This window comes from Neoarius graeffei, chromosome 17 (genome assembly GCF_027579695.1).
Source record: "Neoarius graeffei isolate fNeoGra1 chromosome 17, fNeoGra1.pri, whole genome shotgun sequence".
In the NCBI taxonomy this organism is placed as follows: domain Eukaryota; kingdom Metazoa; phylum Chordata; class Actinopteri; order Siluriformes; family Ariidae; genus Neoarius; species Neoarius graeffei.
In genome coordinates, this window is record NC_083585.1 from 70498167 (window position 1) to 70523079 (window position 24913).

The 24913-nt window shown below is 49.2% G+C and overlaps 2 protein-coding genes across 2 annotated transcripts in view; both read left to right on the forward strand.

Annotated features, from left to right (window-relative positions):
• Positions 1 to 24913, forward strand: part of efna2a (ephrin-A2a) — a 179415-nt gene that overhangs the window by 126065 nt on the left and 28437 nt on the right. Inside the window, exon 2 of the mRNA XM_060897969.1 lies at positions 22023 to 22321. Within this exon, the coding sequence (XP_060753952.1) occupies positions 22023 to 22321 (299 nt within the window). The remainder of the gene's footprint in view (positions 1 to 22022; positions 22322 to 24913) is intronic.
• The window catches only part of rps8a (ribosomal protein S8a), a 403017-nt gene that overhangs the window by 113854 nt on the left and 264250 nt on the right, over positions 1 to 24913 (forward strand). The gene's annotated exons all lie outside the window — the stretch shown is intronic.

The window sequence follows — 24913 nt, forward strand, 5'->3', positions numbered from 1 at the left end:
ATACTATAACTCCACCCATCACTCAAACCCACCCAATACTATAACTCTACCCATCACTCAAGCCCACCCATTACTATAACTCCACCCATCACTCAAACCCACCCATTACTATAACTCCACCCATCACTCAAACCCACCCATTACTATAACTCCACCCATCACTCAAACCCACCCATTACTATAACTCCACCCATCACTCAAGCCCACCCATTACTATAACTCCACCCATCACTCAAACCCACCCATTACTATAACTCCACCCACCACTCAAACCCATCCAATACTATAACTCCACCCATCACTCAAACCCACCCATTACTATAACTCCACCCACCACTCAAACCCATCCAATACTATAACTCCACCCATCACTCAAACCCACCCATTGCTCAAACCCACCCAATACTATAACTCCACCCATCACTCAAATTCACCCATTGCTACAACTCCACCCATCACTCAAACCCACCCATTACTATAACTCCACCCACCACTCAAACCCATCCAGTACTATAACTCCACCCATCACTCAAACCCACCCATTGCTCAAACCCACCCATCGCTAAAACCCACCCAATACTATAACTCCACCCATCACTCAAATCCACCCATTACTATAACTCCACCCACCACTCAAACCCATCCAATACTATAATTCCACCCATCACTCAAATCCACCCATTACTATAACTCCACCCACCACTCAAACCCATCCAATACTATAACTCCACCCATCACTCAAACCCATCCAATACTATAACTCCACCTATCACTCAAATCCACCCATTACTATAACTCCACCCACCACTCAAACCCATCCAATACTATAACTCCACCCATCACTCAAACCCACCCATCGCTCAAACCCACTCAATACTATAACTCCACCCACCACTCAAATCCACCCATTACTATAACTCCACCCACCACTCAAACCCATCCAATACTATAATTCCACCCATCACTCAAATCCACCCATTACTATAACTCCACCCACCACTCAAACCCATCCAATACTATAACTCCACCCATCACTCAAACCCATCCAATACTATAATTCCACCCATCACTCAAATCCACCCATTACTATAACTCCACCCACCACTCAAACCCATCCAATACTATAACTCCACCCATCACTCAAACCCATCCAATACTATAACTCCACCCATCACTCAAATCCACCCATTACTATAACTCCACCCACCACTCAAACCCACCCAATACTATAACTCCACCCATCACTCACATTCACCCATTGCTACAACTCCACCCATCACTCAAACCCACCCATTACTATAACTCCACCCACCACTCAAACCCATCCAGTACTATAACTCCACCCATCACTCAAACCCACCCATCGCTCAAACCCACTCAATACTATAACTCCACCCATCACTCAAATCCACCCATTACTATAACTCCACCCACCACTCAAACCCATCCAATACTATAATTCCACCCATCACTCAAATCCACCCATTACTATAACTCCACCCACCACTCAAACCCATCCAATACTATAACTCCACCCACCACTCAAACCCATCCAATACTATAACTCCACCCATCACTCAAATCCACCCATTACTATAACTCCACCCACCACTCAAACCCATCCAATACTATAACTCCACCCATCACTCAAACCCACCCAATACTATAACTCCACCCATTACTCAAACCCACCCATTGCTACAACTCCACCCATCACTCAAACTCACCCAGTACTATAACTCCACCCATCCCTGTAACCCCACCTCTTGCTCTAACTCCACCCTAGTGGGTGGATGTTGTTGTAGAAGGAGAACGTGGTGGTGCTCGCTGTAAGGATTTTCCTTTTGGCTCCGTTTCACATCAGCGTGAGACGACAGTGGAATATTTATGGAGCAGGATGGAGATTTTCCTTTTTATCTCCTCCTCATGCTGCCGTTTCAGCAGGAGCTGAGAGGCTCAGATGTGTTGATCTGTTCACACAGGAAGTGGAAAAAATATCATCTGGGTATTTATCTGGAAGTGCGGTAAGAAAAATGGGAATAATGCAGGAGTTTATCATCAGTCTGAACCTCAACACTTCCTGTTACAGAGCCGCGGCCTGGGATAACGGATTCGTTACAACAAACATGAACGAAAAATGTGTCGTTACGCTGCGTTTCAGTGTCTTCATGACTGAAGTTAAAGGAAGTAAAAACTGAAAGATAGAAAGAATTAATACAGAAAGAAAGAAAAGAAGAATGGAGCAAAGAAAGGAGTAAAATAAGAAAAATGAAGGGTAAACATAGTCAAAGTGTCAAAAACAAAAGGAAAAAACAAGGAGAAAAGAAATGATGAATGAATGAAGAAATAATGAAAAAGAAAGTAAAGAAACAAAAGAAAGAGTGAAAATAGTGACAAGAACAGCAAGATGGGAAACGAGAGAGAACAAGAAAGAAGAAAATTTTTTAAAAAAATGAAAGAAGTGCAAAATAATTTTACAGAAAGGACAGAAAAAGAATAATGAGTGAAAATGGAGAGGGGAAAAAAGGTGGACTGGGAGATTCTTTAAAGTGATTATACCGAGCATGTGTTTGGACTGGAATACTGCGGTCTGAGTCAAAGCTGCTGATTGGTCAGCTGCTGTAACTCTGGTTATGGCATCATCAGCTGTCCATGTGAACTTCAATTTCCATAGGAGGAGGAGGAGGAGCTGTAGAGTGATACAGAAGCATTGTGATGAGAAACAGCAGCGTGATGAGAAGAGCAGGGTGATGAAGAGCTGATGATGAAGAAGAGCGGTGTGATGAAGAGCTGATGAAGAAGAGTGGTGTGATGAAGAGCTGATGAAGAAGAAGAGCGGTGTGATGAGCTGATGAAGAAGAGCGGTGTGAAGAAGAGCGGTGTGATGAAGAGCTGATGAAGAAGAGCGGTGTGATGAAGAGCTGATGAAGAAGAGCGGTGTGATGAAGAGCTGATGAAGAAGAGCGGTGTGATGAAGAGCTGATGAAGAAGAGCGGTGTGATGAAGAGCTGATGAAGAAGAGCGGTGTGATGAAGAGCTGATGAAGAAGAGCGGTGTGATGAAGAGCTGATGAAGAAGAGCGGTGTGATGAAGAGCTGATGAAGAAGAGCGGTGTGATGAAGAGCTGATGAAGAAGAGCGGTGTGATGAAGAGCTGATGAAGAGGGGTGTGATGAAGAGCTGATAAAGAAGAGTGGTGTGATGAAGAGCGGTGTGATGAAGAGCTGATGAAGAGCGGTGTGATGAAGAGCTGATGAAGAAGAGCGGTGTGATGAAGAGCTGATGAAGAAGAGCGGTGTGATGAAGAGCTGATGAAGAGCGGTGTGATGAAGAGCTGATGAAGAAGAGCGGTGTGATGAGCTGATGAAGAAGAGCGGTGTGATGAAGAGCTGATGAAGAAGAGCGGTGTGATGAAGAGCTGATGAAGAAGAAGAGCAGTGTGATGAAGAAGAAGAGCGGTGTGATGAAGAGCTGATGAAGAAGAAGTGCGGTGTGATGAAGAAGAGTGGTGTGATGAAGAGCAGTGTGAAGATGAAGAGCTGTGAGATGTTCCTCCTGTCAGGAGACGAGGCTGTAGTACAGCAGAGGTGTGAAGATCAGCACATGGAGTGTCAGTTGCTCCGTCTGATTGAGCTGAGACGGCTCTTCACTCAGACATGTGAGCAAGTAATTCCACTCGACTGTCCGTCAGTCACCAGCGAGCGATAGCTCATCGGATTTAATTACAGTCTCAGTACGGTCTCATCACTCAATTTAATTAGAGCTCTCACACACACACACACACACACACACACACACACACTGTTCATAACACGGCGTTAAATCCCTCAGTGGCTTCTTTTCTCTCACCGTCATCCATTTCTCTCTAATTCTGTCGAAAGCCGTTTAGCTACAGAAACAGAGCGACCTCATTCTGAGTGCTAATTAACAAATGAAGATCAGAATGGGGGGAGGGGGGAGTCAGATAAAGTGAAGATATGGGAGAAATTGGAGAGTGAGATGGATGGATGAGAAAGAGAGAGAGAGATGGGGAAAGAGGAAAAAAGAGTCGAGCCAGCAGAGCTAATTAATGATCTTCAAAAGGAAATATTAAAGATGGAGGAGCCGGAAGGAACGCTCCGGAGTCACCGAATAAATAATTTACAGCTGAGCGCTCATCCTGCTGCCAGAGATTACACAAAAACACCAACACACACGCTGATTCACAACATTGTACACCACCACACACTCATACACACCACCACACACTCATACACACCACCCCACTCTCATACACACCACCACACACTCATACACACCACCCCACTCTCATACACACCACCCCACTCTCATACACACCACCCCACTCTCATACACACCACCCCACTCTCATACACACCACCGCACTCTCATACACACCACCGCACTCTCATACACGCCACCCCACTCTCATACACGCCACCCCACTCTCATACACGCCACCGCACTCTCATACACACCACCGCACTCTCATACACACCACCGCACACTCATACACACCACCCCACTCTCATACACACCACCACACACTCATACACACCACCCCACTCTCATACACACCACCGCACTCTCATACACACCACCCCACTCTCATACACACCACCCCACTCTCATACACACCACCCCACTCTCATACACACCACCACACACTCATACACACCACCCCACTCTCATACACACCACCCCACTCTCATACACACCACCCCACTCTCATACACACCACCCCACTCTCATACACACCACCCCACTCTCATACACACCACCCCACTCTCATACACACCACCGCACTCTCATACACACCACCGCACACTCATACACGCCACCCCACTCTCATACACACCACCGCACTCTCATACACACCACCGCACTCTCATACACACCACCGCACACTCATACACACCACCCCACTCTCATACACACCACCACACACTCATACACACCACCCCACTCTCATACACACCACCGCACTCTCATACACACCACCCCACTCTCATACACACCACCCCACTCTCATACACACCACCCCACTCTCATACACACCACCCCACTCTCTCATACACACCACCCCACTCTCATACACACCACCCCACTCTCATACACACCACCGCACTCTCATACACACCACCGCACTCTCATACACACCACCCCACTCTCATACACACCACCCCACTCTCATACACACCACCGCACTCTCATACACACCACCGCACTCTCATACACACCACCGCACACTCATACACACCACCACACACTCATACACACCACCCCACTCTCATACACACCACCGCACTCTCATACACACCACCCCACTCTCATACACACCACCGCACTCTCATACACACCACCGCACTCTCATACACACCACCGCACTCTCATACACACCACCCCACTCTCATACACACCACCCCACTCTCATACACACCACCCCACTCTCATACACACCACCGCACTCTCATACACACCACCGCACTCTCATACACACCACCGCACACTCATACACACCACCGCACACTCATACACACCACCCCACTCTCATACACACCACCGCACTCTCATACACACCACCGCACTCTCATACACACCACCGCACTCTCATACACACCACCGCACTCTCATACACACCACCGCACTCTCATACACACCACCCCACTCTCATACACACCACCCCACTCTCATACACACCACCCCACTCTCATACACACCACCCCACTCTCATACACACCACCGCACTCTCATACACACCACCGCACTCTCATACACACCACCCCACTCTCATACACACCACCCCACTCTCATACACACCACCGCACTCTCATACACACCACCGCACTCTCATACACACCACCGCACACTCATACACACCACCCCACTCTCATACACACCACCGCACACTCATACACACCACCCCACTCTCATACACACCACCGCACTCTCATACACACCACCCCACTCTCATACACACCACCGCACTCTCATACACACCACCGCACTCTCATACACACCACCCCACTCTCATACACACCACCGCACTCTCATACACACCACCGCACTCTCATACACACCACCCCACTCTCATACACACCACCGCACTCTCATACACACCACCGCACACTCATACACACCACCCCACTCTCATACACACCACCGCACTCTCATACACACCACCGCACTCTCATACACACCACCCCACTCTCATACACACCACCCCACTCTCATACACACCACCCCACTCTCATACACACCACCGCACACTCATACACACCACCGCACACTCATACACACCACCCCACTCTCATACACACCACCGCACTCTCATACACACCACCCCACTCTCATACACACCACCCCACTCTCATACACACCACCCCACTCTCATACACACCACCCCACTCTCATACACACCACCCCACTCTCATACACACCACCGCACTCTCATACACACCACCCCACTCTCATACACACCACCGCACTCTCATACACACCACCCCACTCTCATACACACCACCGCACACTCATACACACCACCGCACTCTCATACACACCACCGCACTCTCATACACACCACCCCACTCTCATACACACCACCGCACTCTCATACACACCACCCCACTCTCATACACACCACCGCACTCTCATACACACCACCCCACTCTCATACACACCACCGCACACTCATACACACCACCGCACTCTCATACACACCACCGCACACTCATACACACCACCGCACTCTCATACACACCACCCCACTCTCATACACACCACCGCACTCTCATACACACCACCCCACTCTCATACACACCACCGCACTCTCATACACACCACCGCACTCTCATACACACCACCCCACTCTCATACACACCACCGCACACTCATACACACCACCGCACTCTCATACACACCACCGCACACTCATACACACCACCGCACACTCATACACACCACCGCACACTCATACACACCACCCCACTCTCATACACACCACCACACACTCATACACACCACCGCACTCTCATACACACCACCCCACTCTCATACACACCACCCCACTCTCATACACACCACCGCACTCTCATACACACCACCCCACTCTCATACACACCACCGCACACTCATACACACCACCGCACACTCATACACACCACCGCACTCTCATACACACCACCGCACACTCATACATACCACCCCACTCTCATACACACCACCCCACACTCATACACACCACCGCACACTCATACACACCACCCCACTCTCATACACACCACCGCACTCTCATACACACCACCGCACTCTCATACACACCACCCCACTCTCATACACACCACCCCACTCTCATACACACCACCCCACTCTCATACACACCACCCCACTCTCATACACACCACCCCACTCTCATACACACCACCCCACTCTCATACACACCACCCCACTCTCATACACACCACCCCACTCTCATACACACCACCCCACTCTCATACACACCACCCCACTCTCATACACACCACCGCACTCTCATACACACCACCCCACTCTCATACACACCACCGCACACTCATACACACCACCGCACTCTCATACACACCACCGCACACTCATACACACCACCCCACTCTCATACACACCACCCCACTCTCATACACACCACCCCACTCTCATACACACCACCCCACTCTCATACACACCACCCCACTCTCATACACACCACCGCACACTCATACACACCACCGCACTCTCATACACACCACCGCACACTCATACACACCACCGCACACTCATACACACCACCGCACTCTCATACACACCACCCCACTCTCATACACACCACCCCACTCTCATACACACCACCCCACTCTCATACACACCACCGCACTCTCATACACACCACCCCACTCTCATACACACCACCGCACACTCATACACACCACCGCACTCTCATACACACCACCGCACTCTCATACACACCACCGCACTCTCATACACACCACCCCACTCTCATACACACCACCGCACTCTCATACACACCACCGCACTCTCATACACACCACCCCACTCTCATACACACCACCCCACTCTCATACACACCACCCCACTCTCATACACACCACCCCACTCTCATACACACCACCCCACTCTCATACACACCACCCCACTCTCATACACACCACCGCACTCTCATACACACCACCCCACTCTCATACACACCACCGCACTCTCATACACACCACCCCACTCTCATACACACCACCCCACTCTCATACACACCACCGCACACTCATACACACCACCGCACACTCATACACACCACCCCACTCTCATACACACCACCCCACTCTCATACACACCACCCCACTCTCATACACACCACCACACACTCATACACGCCACCCCACTCTCATACACGCCACCCCACTCTCATACACGCCACCCCACTCTCATACACGCCACCCCACTCTCATACACGCCACCCCACTCTCATACACGCCACCGCACTCTCATACACGCCACCGCACTCTCATACACGCCACCCCACTCTCATACACGCCACCCCACTCTCATACACGCCACCGCACTCTCATACACTCCACCGCACTCTCATACACACCACCGCACACTCATACACCCCACCCCACTCTCATACACCCCACCCCACTCTCATACACACCACCGCACTCTCATACACACCACCCCACTCTCATACACACCACCGCACTCTCATACACACCACCCCACTCTCATACACACCACCGCACGCTCATACACACCACCCCACTCTCATACACACCACCCCACTCTCATACACGCCACCCCACTCTCATACACGCCACCGCACTCTCATACACGCCACCGCACACTCATACACACCACCCCACTCTCATACACACCACCCCACTCTCATACACACCACCCCACTCTCATACACACCACCCCACTCTCATACACACCACCCCACTCTCATACACACCACCCCACTCTCATACACACCACCCCACTCTCATACACACCACCGCACTCTCATACACACCACCCCACTCTCATACACACCACCGCACACTCATACACACCACCGCACTCTCATACACACCACCGCACACTCATACACACCACCCCACTCTCATACACACCACCCCACTCTCATACACACCACCCCACTCTCATACACACCACCCCACTCTCATACACACCACCCCACTCTCATACACACCACCGCACACTCATACACACCACCGCACTCTCATACACACCACCGCACACTCATACACACCACCGCACACTCATACACACCACCGCACTCTCATACACACCACCCCACTCTCATACACACCACCCCACTCTCATACACACCACCCCACTCTCATACACACCACCCCACTCTCATACACACCACCGCACTCTCATACACACCACCCCACTCTCATACACACCACCGCACACTCATACACACCACCGCACTCTCATACACACCACCGCACTCTCATACACACCACCGCACTCTCATACACACCACCCCACTCTCATACACACCACCGCACTCTCATACACACCACCGCACTCTCATACACACCACCCCACTCTCATACACACCACCCCACTCTCATACACACCACCCCACTCTCATACACACCACCCCACTCTCATACACACCACCCCACTCTCATACACACCACCCCACTCTCATACACACCACCGCACTCTCATACACACCACCCCACTCTCATACACACCACCGCACTCTCATACACACCACCCCACTCTCATACACACCACCCCACTCTCATACACACCACCACACACTCATACACACCACCGCACACTCATACACACCACCCCACTCTCATACACACCACCCCACTCTCATACACACCACCCCACTCTCATACACGCCACCACACACTCATACACGCCACCCCACTCTCATACACGCCACCCCACTCTCATACACGCCACCCCACTCTCATACACGCCACCCCACTCTCATACACGCCACCCCACTCTCATACACGCCACCGCACTCTCATACACGCCACCGCACTCTCATACACGCCACCCCACTCTCATACACGCCACCCCACTCTCATACACGCCACCGCACTCTCATACACTCCACCGCACTCTCATACACACCACCGCACACTCATACACCCCACCCCACTCTCATACACCCCACCCCACTCTCATACACACCACCGCACTCTCATACACACCACCCCACTCTCATACACACCACCGCACTCTCATACACACCACCCCACTCTCATACACACCACCGCACGCTCATACACACCACCCCACTCTCATACACGCCACCCCACTCTCATACACGCCACCCCACTCTCATACACGCCACCGCACTCTCATACACGCCACCGCACACTCATACACACCACCCCACTCTCATACACACCACCCCACTCTCATACACACCACCCCACTCTCATACACACCACCCCACTCTCATACACACCACCGCACTCTCATACACACCACCCCACTCTCATACACACCACCGCACTCTCATACACACCACCGCACTCTCATACACACCACCCCACTCTCATACACACCACCCCACTCTCATACACACCACCGCACTCTCATACACACCACCCCACTCTCATACACACCACCCCACTCTCATACACACCACCCCACTCTCATACACACCACCCCACTCTCATACACACCACCGCACTCTCATACACACCACCGCACTCTCATACACACCACCCCACTCTCATACACACCACCCCACTCTCATACACACCACCCCACTCTCATACACACCACCCCACTCTCATACACACCACCGCACTCTCATACACACCACCGCACTCTCATACACACCACCCCACTCTCATACACACCACCCCACTCTCATACACACCACCCCACTCTCATACACACCACCCCACTCTCATACACACCACCGCACTCTCATACACACCACCCCACTCTCATACACACCACCCCACTCTCATACACACCACCCCACTCTCATACACACCACCGCACTCTCATACACACCACCGCACTCTCATACACACCACCGCACTCTCATACACACCACCGCACACTCATACACACCACCGCACACTCATACACACCACCGCACACTCATACACACCACCGCACACTCATACACACCACCCCACTCTCATACACACCACCGCACTCTCATACACACCACCCCACTCTCATACACACCACCCCACTCTCATACACACCACCCCACTCTCATACACACCACCGCACTCTCATACACACCACCCCACTCTCATACACACCACCCCACTCTCATACACACCACCCCACTCTCATACACACCACCCCACTCTCATACACACCACCGCACTCTCATACACACCACCCCACTCTCATACACACCACCGCACGCTCATACACACCACCCCACTCTCATACACGCCACCCCACTCTCATACACGCCACCCCACTCTCATACACGCCACCGCACTCTCATACACGCCACCGCACACTCATACACACCACCCCACTCTCATACACACCACCCCACTCTCATACACACCACCCCACTCTCATACACACCACCCCACTCTCATACACACCACCGCACTCTCATACACACCACCCCACTCTCATACACACCACCGCACTCTCATACACACCACCGCACTCTCATACACACCACCCCACTCTCATACACACCACCCCACTCTCATACACACCACCGCACTCTCATACACACCACCCCACTCTCATACACACCACCCCACTCTCATACACACCACCCCACTCTCATACACACCACCCCACTCTCATACACACCACCGCACTCTCATACACACCACCGCACTCTCATACACACCACCCCACTCTCATACACACCACCCCACTCTCATACACACCACCCCACTCTCATACACACCACCCCACTCTCATACACACCACCGCACTCTCATACACACCACCCCACTCTCATACACACCACCCCACTCTCATACACACCACCCCACTCTCATACACACCACCGCACTCTCATACACACCACCGCACTCTCATACACACCACCGCACTCTCATACACACCACCGCACACTCATACACACCACCGCACACTCATACACACCACCGCACACTCATACACACCACCCCACTCTCATACACACCACCGCACTCTCATACACACCACCCCACTCTCATACACACCACCCCACTCTCATACACACCACCCCACTCTCATACACACCACCGCACTCTCATACACACCACCCCACTCTCATACACACCACCCCACTCTCATACACACCACCCCACTCTCATACACACCACCCCACTCTCATACACACCACCGCACGCTCATACACACCAGTGTACACTACCGCACTGTCCGACACACGAACACATTAATTTGAATGACTGAGATGGAAGAGAAACAAAATAAATACATCAGAAAAAGAAAGATAACCCTGAGGAACACAGTTTTTGTTGAGTTTGGTCTGACAGCTGTTTTTAACTAATTTTTGGGTGCGGAATCCAAAACTGATCTCAGTTTTTCTTTGTCACGTCAAGTTTTTGAACTATAGGATCCCTGTTTTCTTAAAAAATATGAAAAATACTGTACTTAACAGATATGTGCTTGTTTTATAAAAATTTACAAATATTGATATACAATGAAATATGAAAGAAACAGGCATGACTACGATGTTTATTTAACACTTATGTTTTTACAAAGGATATGGCTACTGTAATTATAATTGTGTGCAAGTAGTTCAGGTAAAAATTTAAGTTTATAGCTCTTTCTGGAGTGTTCAACTTGAGGACTATTGCATTTGATGCTCCAACAATAGTCAGCCATCATGTGTCCACCCCATCTACCCTGATAACCTTCTTCCATAACCTTCACATAGTCTGACTACAGCTAATCAGTGGAGTTTTGCTTATCTGGAGGGTAAGCTGTGGAGAAAAAACTTGACGTGCTAGAAAAAAAACTGACTGCAATTTTGGAATCAGCACGCCAATTTTAGTTTTAATCAGCATAAAAATCTAACTCAACAGAAAACTGTTTTCAAATTGTTCCCGAGGGTAATGAATGAATATAATGGAAAACAAAGAAAATGAAAAAAGAGAAAACAAGAAAAACAAAAGAACAAAAGAAACAAAGAAAATGTTGAGAAAGAACTGCATGAGTAAAGTGGAAAAAATAAAAACTCAAACAGAAGAGAAATAAAATATAAAAACAGAAACTGAAATCAACAAATCAGTGAATCGAAAGGACAGAGGAAGGGAGTGAAAAAAGGAAACGTGAAAACAAAAATACTAAAAAAGAAAGACATAATTTTTCAAAATAAAGTGTTCTTGAAGATGACTGTGAGGATGAAACTGATGGGAAGTGGCCGAGGGGGTGTGGCCGAGGGGGTGTTGCCGAGGGGAAGTGGGCGAGGTAATGCTTTAAAGAGGAAGTGGCGGAGGGGCAGTGCGTGCGTGAGTGAGTGTTAAACCCAGGAGAGTGGGATGGAGGTGTGTTATTTAAACAGGAGTGTGAAAGTCACCTGCAGCGCTCCAGATCCTCACCGAGTGTGTGGTGTTTCACTGAAGCTCCTCTGTGACCTTCATTAAACTGCAGATGAAAGTCATCAGCGTGGCTTTTGTTCTTTACTCACCTCTCTAGCTGCTTTTCCCCCGAGCTCACCGCCCCAACATCAAACACTCGCAATGCTAAAAACCTCTCTTTTTAAAAACGATCCCCAGAGACGCAGTTTAATAACGACTCGTCTTTCACATCTGACCGTCAGAAGAGTCACACGGACGAGTCCCCGCGAGCTGGAACGACCTGACGACTGCAGTCAACTGAAATTTTAAATGGTTTTTTTGGTGCGCGGTGTTTCTCTCTGTCCCACAAGAACAATATCATGTGGACGAATGGGATGTGATCCTTTTGATGTCCTGAGGGTCGCTTTGCTCTGTTTTGGGGTCGTTTTCGTCCCTCTTGAGGTAAACAGTACGGCCCGACGGAAACAGGAAACAGCTGAACGCGAGGGAGGAGCTTTAACTGATTAGCATAACTATGGAATTGTGTCACACCAAGATGGCGACGCCACCAAGAGAACATCGGGACTGCATCGACCCTCGGAGAGTTTTGAGTCACAGGGATGAAATTTGTGGTTGACATTTGTGAAACAAAAAGATGAATATTTATATCTTTTCTTTGTTCCTGCTTTTGTGTTCTCATTTCTTTCTCTGTAAGATCAAAACATTAGGTGTGTAACTCCATCCTCGCTCCCGTGGAGCCGAGCCCATGGGTTCTAATGCTAAGATCGCTAAGCGCTAGCTAGAATGATTTAGTTCTCTGTACAGAAAAATTCTGTCATCTAACCGTACTCTATCTCGCAGTTGCACTCACTACGCAGCTTTCCTTTCCTTTTCCGCTGGAGGGAGAGCTGAGTCCGCCATGTTCGCCCACACCAACTTGTTTTAGTTAAAAGTAGCTCAGACACGCCCCACGGTGGTTGTGTGGTGATTGTTCACTTGCTTTGACAACCCCCGGAACTGTAAAACGCAGGATGCTTTTTATCTTGGCAAAACATTTACACATAGGATACACGGTGTGTGTGTGTGTGTGTGTGTGTGTGCAGCAGCACAACATCTCGAAACTCCAACAGCAACAGAACATTTTACCCAGAATTCACCTCTGCAGTCAGAACATTTCAGTAACCGTTCAAGAGAAATAAAACAAGACATTTATTTAACAGTTACAGAAGGAGTCTCCAGTGTCAGAGAGGATAAAGAGACCCTGGTGAGGCAACGACTGTTTACTGCGGCTGTAACATCAGTGACAACAGGAACTCACTCGTTTTATAGACGTTCAATGTAACTATAAATGGATTAAAAAAAGTGTCGTTCTTTGATCAGTAGAAAGTGTAATCAGTGGGAAAGTGCTGTGGTGCGAGAGGAATAACACACTCGGGTCGTGCTCTTAGAGGAAAATAATCAGCCTCAGGGTGGGAACAGTAAGGCCAAGTTTACATTAGACCGTATCAGTCTCGTTTTCTTCGCGGATGCACTGTCCGTTTACATTAAAACGCCGGGAAACGGGAATCCGCCAGCGTCCACGTATTCAATCCAGATCGTGTCAGCTCCAGTGCTGTGTAAACATTGAGAATACGCGGATACGCTGTGCTGAGCTCTAGCTGGCGTCGTCATTGGGCAACGTCACTGTGACATCCACCTTCCTGATTCGCTGGCGTTGGTCATGTGACGCGACTGCTGAAAAACGGCGCGGACTTCCGCCTTGTATCACCTTTCATTAAAGAGTATAAAAGTATGAAAATACTGCAAATACTGATGCAAATACTGCCCATTGTGTAGTTATGATTGTCTTTAGGCTTGCCATCCTTCCACTTGCGAGTGGTAAGTGACGCGCATGCCCGACATGCACCGAGATCACACACACAGCGGCTCAGTCCCGAATCACTGCTCGTGCGCTTCACTCGCGCGCTGTGTGAGCTGCGCAGGGCCGGAGTGCGCACCCTCCAGAGGGCACTCGCTGTTCAGGGCGGAGTGATTTGGAGCGCAGGATGCCTGCGGAGCCGAGCGTATCCGTGTATTGGTGTTGCTGTCTGCACGCGAATCGTTTTAAAAACGTTAATCTGATGATCCCTGATACGGTCTAATGTAAACATGGGCTAAGTTCACTTCATCACACCATAATACCGTCACTGATGATTTTCACCAACAGCACCACACACACACACACACACACACACAGAGTAATTATTATTTACTTAATTAAAGCGAGTTCAAAATCCTGATTACAATATTTGCATGGCTCTGTATTTACTGTTTGTATAAAACCAAATAAAATGAATAAACATTTGATATTGTTAATTCTATAATCTTGAGGTTTGCAAACAAACTCTCTCTCACACACGGCGCTGAATCATTTATAGTAAAAATATTAAACACGACTCTTTCACAGTACATCTGTTTTTTGTTTTTTCTGAAATTATAACGCACTCCTGTACAGCTCCTGTTTCCCAAAGAACGAGATTCCTGAAGGAGAGCAAGTTTCTGGATTTAGAACACACACACACACACACACACACACACACAAAGGCGGTAATTTCACGTGTAAAGCGATTAGCGCTGCCGCAGGGATTCCCACGCTCGTGTGATTTAGCATTTGTTCAGCCGGAGGAAGATGTGATTCAGTCCCAGTGTGAGCAGCGCAGTAACGAGCCCCAGTGCATGCTGGGAGGAGACGAGCTCCATCAGGACAGCAGACTGCTAATCAGCTCATTAAGCTAACACTAATGATGTTAGTGCCTGTAAACGCTCCCTACGTAGGGAACCTCGTCTCAAATGGAACGTTTAATACGACAGTTTAGGAAATGAGTGAATATCAGATTATCAGAACAACACACTGTGCAGCAGGAGAGACAGACAGACAGACAGACAGACAGACAGACAGGTGAATTAGGAAGAGGAAGAAAGAAAATTAAACATGAATCAAAGGAAAGTTGAGAGATGGAGAGACAGAAAGAGAGAATAAAGGAGAAAATGATGGAGAGAAACTGATAAAGGAAAAGTGATGTGATGTCCAACCTGTCCGTCTGTAGCGCTGGTGTGTGGCGTTTAATCGTCTCTCGGCGTCTCACTGGTGCAGTCGAGCTGTGTGGAGTTACACACAGATACGTCTGAGGGAGAAGAGAAACACAGAAAGAAAGAAAGAAAGAAAGAAAGAAAGAAAGAAAGAAAGAAAGAAAGAAGAGAACAAGTCAAAAGAAAGAAAAATAAACAGTCACAGAAGGAGAAACAATAAAGAAAGAAGATAAATAAGAAAAGAAACAGTCAGTTGAAGAAGGGAAAAATAAAAACACCTGAGCTGACGTGGGGTAAAATTCTCAGGCAAAAAAAAAACTAAGAATTTTTTAGACTAAAGTCGTAAATCTACAAGAAAAAACCCTCTGATATTCTCTGAGATTATAAAAGTTATAAATTTGTGAGAAAAATTCACAAGTCAAAAAGTCACAATTTGACAATAAACACCCTCAGATATTCTCCGAGACACCAGTCACAGGCTTCCCGGCTGCAGTGCATTCTGGGAAATGGAGTTGAAAATCTCTCAGGACTTTATTCTTTTATACTGCGCGCTCGAGGAGGAAACACTGTGTTTCCTGTAGCTCTCGGCTCAGCCGCGGCGTCGGTGGTGTGATGACGCCGATCCGACTCTGCAGCGTGAAGCCGTGGGATCAGATTTTTCTCAGAATATTACCCCTCCCCCAGCGCCATACTGTCTTTAATCTACAGTATAAATAACACCACGCTGTCAGAGAAAACAAACCAATAAAGAAAGAAAAAATATGGAAAGATAATGCAAAGAAGGAATGAAGAAGATAAACAGGAAAAAAGAAAGAAAGAAAACTGTGTGTCTTCTGAGTCAGTGTCCATGCTGTTCGAATCATCTGTTATTGTCCCAGATCCAGAATTAGAGTAAAGTGTGTGTGTGTGTGTGTGTGTGTGTGTGTGTGTGTGTGTGTGTGTGTGTGTGAGAGAGAGGACACAGAGGAAACATGGAGGACGTACTGTGTGTTATAGTGGCCAGATCTGTGTGTGGAAAGTTCCCCAAAACTCCACCCACATAATCCACTCCCCCAAAACTCCACCCACATAATCCACTCCCCCAAAACTCCACCCACCTGAAGGTGACTATAGCCGGGCCTGAGCCAGGCCTCTCGCCTCCTCACGAGAGATGAAACACAGGGCTGTGCGGCTACAGCAAAATAATCAGCGCCTTGTGGGTGTGATGCAAACTGAGAAAGGAAGAAAGAAAGAAATGAAACTGACATAAAGAAAGAAAAATCTGAAATTGAGAATGAAAGAAAAGATAGAGATTTATAAAATTTAAATTTATGTAAATGTTTTTATTGTTTCACCTTTATGGTAAACCCTTTATTATTTTACACCACATTGCTGTTTACTTTCAGGCTTTTTCTTCTATTCAAATTCAGAACAGACATGATTCTAATGTCACAACACACACACACACACACACACACACAATGGAGTCCTGATTTTTTATTTCTTTTTTCCGTGTTATCTCTCGACACATCTCACAGCTGTGCTGCAGCATCGTGTTCAGAAACACAAAAGGAGATGAAGAGAAAGCGACAGCAGCAGAGAAAAGCTCGCTCTCTCGCTCCACACGCCTGTATCTGGGTCATGATTATGCAGAGTGGGGGGGGGGGGGAGAGAGAGAGAGAGAGAGAGTACTCTCAGCCTGAAAAGAACAGCGGAATAAATGACTCTCCAAAAACTCACAGTAAAATCTGATCCATGATTTCAGCCTCGTTGGTTTTGTGCGTTTCCAAAGCGGCGAGAACAAAGAACACGTTCATCTGCTCCACATGACTGACACATCCATTCAATTACACACAAAAATTAAACACACTGTTGTCATGGTTTCACAAAAATATGAAACGTCCTCATTTTGCAGTGAAAAGACAAACAGACAGACAGACAGACAAACTGAAGTGTTCCTCACATTAGCATGATGCTGCTTTGTTCTATTCCCTCTCCCTGTCTAGGGAACTTCATGTGCACTATCTAGTCCTACCGCAGAAGATAAAAGAGCTCAGCGATGTCACAGAAGTGCATTATTTCTACAGTACACCAGATATCACGATAATTCAGTTCGTTCACAAACTGATGCATTAAAAACCTGATCAGTGTCAACAAAAACAAATGCATTTATATATTTTTTATATCTCAAAAAGAACTAAATAAAAACTTCATATTGAAAATGAAAACTAATAAAATAATAAAACACCACTTTGGTTGCTTCCAGTCTTATTGTAATTAAATTCTCATCTCATCTCATTATCTGTAGCCGCTTTATCCTGTTCTACAGGGTCGCAGGCGAGCTGGAGCCTATCCCAGCTGACTACGGGCGATGTAATTAAATTAAATTAAATTTAAAAAAAAAAAGTATTTCCAGGCAAAGCAAACCTCGCCAGTAGCACTTATGATGAATATGAAGGAAGATATCATGAAAAAATGAATTTGACCTTTTTGGTGACCTTGACCTTGATTTTGACCTTGTGTGTGAACATACTTGGCCAGTAAACATGGTTCTGATTCTGTCGCCCCCTTGCGACAGCGTGTGTGTCAGCCTCGGTTCGGAGGTTTCAATTTCAGAAACTGTAATAGAAAGCACGGACAGTGGAAGCTCAGCGGAACGCGCTCTCCCTCTGTAATAAACATAAACGTCTGAAAGCGATTTCTTTAGTCCATTTATTTATCATTTATCATTTATATTAATAAATCAACAGAGTAGGCAAGTTTTTATCAATGGGGTTTAAAAGTGGGCGTGGCCAAACCCCTTCCTTTGCATATGCAAACGAACCAAGAAACCATCCAATGACACCAGTGAATGCAAATGAGGCAGGTAGTGATCCAATCAGCATGTTTGTGGGCGGAGTCTTTCTGAGGCAGCGCTGCTGCAGTCTGAGCTCAGAGCTTTTTTTTTTTTTTTTACCTTTTGGGTCACTGTGACCTTGACTTTGGCCAGATGACCCCCAAAATGTTGGAGGTTCTATTTTAGACCAATGCACATCTATCCTGAAAGCTTCATGAACACTGGTCCGGCCGTTTTCCCGCAACATTGTTTACAAAAAACAAAGAAACGAACAAGCAAACCCGAGTGAAAACAATACCTCGCCCCCTGCTGGACTCCGTCCTGGGCGAGGTAATAATTTGTAAAACAGCACAGGATCCCTGATGAAGTGTACTGATCTACAATAATTTATCACAACACTGATATCACACCGCCTTTTACCCCAGTGTGGGTGAACGCTTGAATCTGATTGGTCAGAAGGTGTGTATTATTTGTGTATAACGGCGCGGCTCGAACCGTGGCTCCAGCAGTAATGAGTGTGCTGGGTGTTGTTCGTTGATAAATGAAACGGTGTAATTGTTGGTATTAGTGGAATAACACTCCAGACTGTGCAGTTACACAAACTAATCCCCTTGAGGGATAAACACTGCACTGTGCTGTGTGTCATGCTGCACCACTCACCCCCCTGGTGTGCATCATTTCTGTATCTCAGTGCAGTCTGCCCTGTTATTCCTCACGGATACGATCTGGTTTGAACAGTGCTCTTCATTTTTATATTTTTTATCTTTGATCATTCCATCATGTTCCACCCCATCATACCCCACTCCGTCATGTTCCATCCCATCTTGCCCCACCCCGTCATGCCCCACTCCATTATGTTCCACCCCATCATGCCCCACTCCATCATGTTCCACCCCGTCATGCCCCACTCCATCATGTTCCACCCCGTCATGCCCCACTCCATCATGTTCCACCCCGTCATGCCCCACTCCATCATGCTCCACTCTGTCATGCTCCACCCCATCATGCCCCACTCCGTCATGTTCCACCCCATCATGCACCACTCCATGATGTTCCACCCCGTCATGCCCCACTCCATGATGTTCCACCCCGTCATGCCCCACTCCATGATGTTCCACCCCGTCATGCCCCACTCCATGATGTTCCAACCCATCATGCCCTACTCCATCATGTTCCACCCCATCATGCCCCACTCCATGATGTTCCACCCCATCATGCCCTACTCCATCATGTTCCACCCCATCATGCCCCACTCCATGATGTTCCACCCCATCATGCCCCACTCCATCATGTTCCACCCCATCATGCCCCACTCCATTATGTTCCACCCCGTCATGCCCCACTCCCTCATGTTCCACCCCGTCATGCCCCACTCCATCATGTTCCACCCCGTCATGCCCCACTCCCTCATGTTCCACCCCGTCATGCCCCACTCCATCATGTTCCACCCCGTCATGCCCCACTCCCTCATGTTCCACCCCGTCATGCCCCACTCCATCATGTTCCACCCTGTCATGCCCCACTCCATCATGTTCCACCCCGTCATGCCCCACTCCATCATGTTCCACCCCGTCATGCCCCACTCCATGATGTTCCACCTCATCATGCCCTACTCCATCATGTTCCACCCCGTCATGCCCTACTCCATCATGTTCCACCCCATCATGCCCCACTCCATCATGTTCCACCCCATCATGCCCTACTCCATCATGTTCCACCCCATCATGCCCCACTCCATCATGTTCCACCCCATCATGCCCCACTCCATTATGTTCCACCCCATCATGCCCCACTCCATCATGCCCCACTCCATCATGTTCCACCCCGTCATTCCCCACTCCATGATGTTCCACCCCGTCATGCCCCACTCCATTATGTTCCACCCCGTCATGCCCCACTCCATCATGCTCCACTCTGTCATGTTCCACCCCGTCATGCCCCACTCCGTTATGTTCCACCCCGTCATGCCCCACTCCATCATGCCCTACTCCATCATGTTCCACCCCATCATGCCCCACTCTGTCATGCCCCAGTCAGTCATGCCCTACTCCTTTTCCTCAGATGGTCCCCTTTGAATTCTAATCAGTTATATTGCCCCCTCTTTGGTTCCTCAGTGTTATACATGTCCTTCATGTTTTATGTTCCACCTCCTCTATATTTGACCCAGTCATGTCCCACCCTCTTATGTTCCACACCGTCATGTTCTGTAATCTTTATATGTTCCAGCCCTTTATCAGGGATCAGGTTTGATGGTTTTTCTGATCGGAGTCATTAAATTGTGTATTTTATTATTTAAACATGACAGATGTGACACTCATGTTGCATTAAACACAGAACACCCACTCCGAGCTCGTCTGAGGTGATACGGGAAGTTGATCAGCTTGTGATGGGATCTAATATTCATGTTATTTTACTTTAAAATAGAAATGTAAACAAGAACCATATTTCATCACACCGGTCAGAGACGACACTGCTCCTCCTTTCCTGCTGTTGATACGCAGATGTGTGGATGATGCAGGATGTCTGAAACACTTTACTAAAAATGAATAAAAGAATATGGCCCCTGTTTCACATTAATGTGGAGGGAACTGACCACATTTCTCATTCTGTTTACAGGTTCTGGCACGGAGAGTACACCGTAGCCGTGAACATCAACGACTACCTGGACGTGTACTGTCCGTACTACGAGGAGCCTCAGCCTCAGTCTCCAAGCCGGATGGAGCACTACATCCTGTTCATGGTTAACCACGATGGATACGTGACCTGTGAACATCGCATGAGGGGGTTTAAACGCTGGGAGTGTAACAGGCCGCAGAACGTTGACGGGCCGCTACGCTTCTCCGAAAAGTTCCAGCTCTTTACGCCGTTCTCACTCGGCTTTGAATTCCGCCCAGGACACGAGTACTACTACATCTGTAAGTGCCCTGACACTGAGATTAGTGCACTCTAGGACGTTTCCTTTAAGGGTTCAATCGATGTTCCTTTGATGAAGGACTTCACTGTGAACTTCAGTTACACAACTTACCCAGAATTCATTGCTTCAGTCTGATGTAGCTTCATTTTCCAAACGGTGAATGTTGTTTAACAGAACAATACAACATCTGATATTTTAAAGTCCTAATATTGTTCTGTAGATGAAGTGCAGCTACTGTTCCTCATATTAAAACCTCAGAGGTACAAGACGTTACAGAGTGCACTTGTAGTGACGCGAGAGAATGGTCACCTTATCCTGCCTTGAACTCTCATACAGCTCGCACACACGGCGCACACAGCTCACACACAGCTCGCACACACAGCTCGCACACACAGCTCGCACACGGCTCACACACGGCTCGCACACGGCTCGCACACGGCTCGCACACACAGCTCGCTCGCACACACAGCTCACTCGCACACACAGCTCGCTCGCAGCGCACACACGGCTCGCACACACGGCTCGCACACGGCTCGCACACGGCTCGCACACACAGCTCGCACACACAGCTCGCACACACAGCTCGCACACACAGCGCACACACGGCTCGCACACGGCTCGCACACACAGCTCGCACACAGCGCACACACAGCGCACACACAGCGCACACACGGCTTGCACACGGCTCGCACACGGCTCGCACACACAGCTCGCACACAGCGCACACACAGCTCGCACACACAGCTCGCACACGGCTCGCACACACAGCTCGCACACACAGCTCGCACACACAGCTCGCACACACGGCTCGCACACACAGCTCACACACGGCTCGCACACACGGCTCGCGCACACAGCTCGCACACGGCTCGCACACGGCTCGCACACACAGCTCGCACACACAGCTCGCACACGGCTCGCACACGGCTCGCACACACAGCTCGCACACACAGCTCGCACACACGGCTCGCACACACAGCTCACACACGGCTCGCACACACGGCTCGCACACACAGCTCACACACGGCTCGCACACACGGCTCGCGCACACAGCTCGCACACACGGCTCGCACACACAGCTCACACACGGCTCGCACACACGGCTCGCACACACAGCTCGCACACAGCGCACACACAGCTCGCACACACAGCTCGCACACGGCTCGCACACGGCTCGCACACACAGCTCGCACACACAGCTCGCACACACAGCTCGCACACACGGCTCACACACGGCTCGCACACACGGCTCGCACACACAGCTCACACACGGCTCGCACACACGGCTCGCGCACACAGCTCGCACACGGCTCGCACACACAGCTCGCACACACAGCTCACACACGGCTCGCACACAGCTCACACACAGCTCACACACGGCTCGCACACACAGCTCGCACACACAGCTCGCACACGGCTCGCACACGGCTCGCACACACAGCTCGCACACACAGCTCGCACACACAGCTCGCACACACGGCTCGCACACACGGCTCGCACACACAGCTCACACACGGCTCGCACACACGGCTCGCACACACAGCTCGCACACGGCTCGCACACACGGCTCGCGCACACAGCTCACACACGGCTCGCACACACGGCTCGCGCACACAGCTCGCACACGGCTCGCACACGGCTCGCACACACAGCTCGCACACACAGCTCACACACGGCTCGCACACAGCTCACACACAGCTCACACACGGCTCGCACACACAGCTCGCACACACAGCTCACACACGGCTCGCACACAGCTCACACACAGCTCACACACGGCTCGCACACACGGCTCGCACACACAGCTCGCACACAGGGCAGACCTTCGATGGCCTCACAGCAAGTCATCCCACTTCTGACACCATCTGTAGTGAAGGGACAGAACAGTCCCCCCACCCAACCTCGAATTCAGGTCTACAGAGCGCCAAACCTGCACCCTGACCACAACGCCAGAGAGCCGGGCTCACTGATAGGGCAGTCAGAGCGCACACTCAGCTGTAGTGATGTGCTCTCTGTCACAGCACAAGATTCCCAAAATCTCTTCAAAATATCAAAATCAGAGGAATTAAAATGACATCAGAATGGATTTCTTATTTTGCCCCACAGAGATTAGAGGGTTGGGTTTTTTTTATTTAAAGTCTCATTATGAATAAGATTCTGTGCCAGTGTGAACTGCAGTCTCTCAGGGAGAAAACTAGAAAACACACACACGGCTTTGCTTTGACACATTAACAGGAATTCTTGACTCGGCTGTGAGTTTGGAGGCCGTCAAACTAAAGCGCTTATTCTGGCCACTGACAGACTCGATGTTATTATAAACATCTGACAACATGGAAAGGATCCCTACAAATATACACCTCTGTGTGTGTGTGTGTGTGTGTGTGTGTAACTAAAGACACTGTAGAAAATGTGTTAAGGGTGGCGAGATGTGGTGAGTTCGGATCCAATAGCAGAACACAAACCAGAAAATCCAATGAATGAAAAATGATTTAATTAAAGTCCAGAAAGAGTCAACGAACAAAAATAGCAAAAATAATCCAGACAACAACGAGGCAGACAAAGAGCTAATATGAAAAAACATGAAAAATAGTTC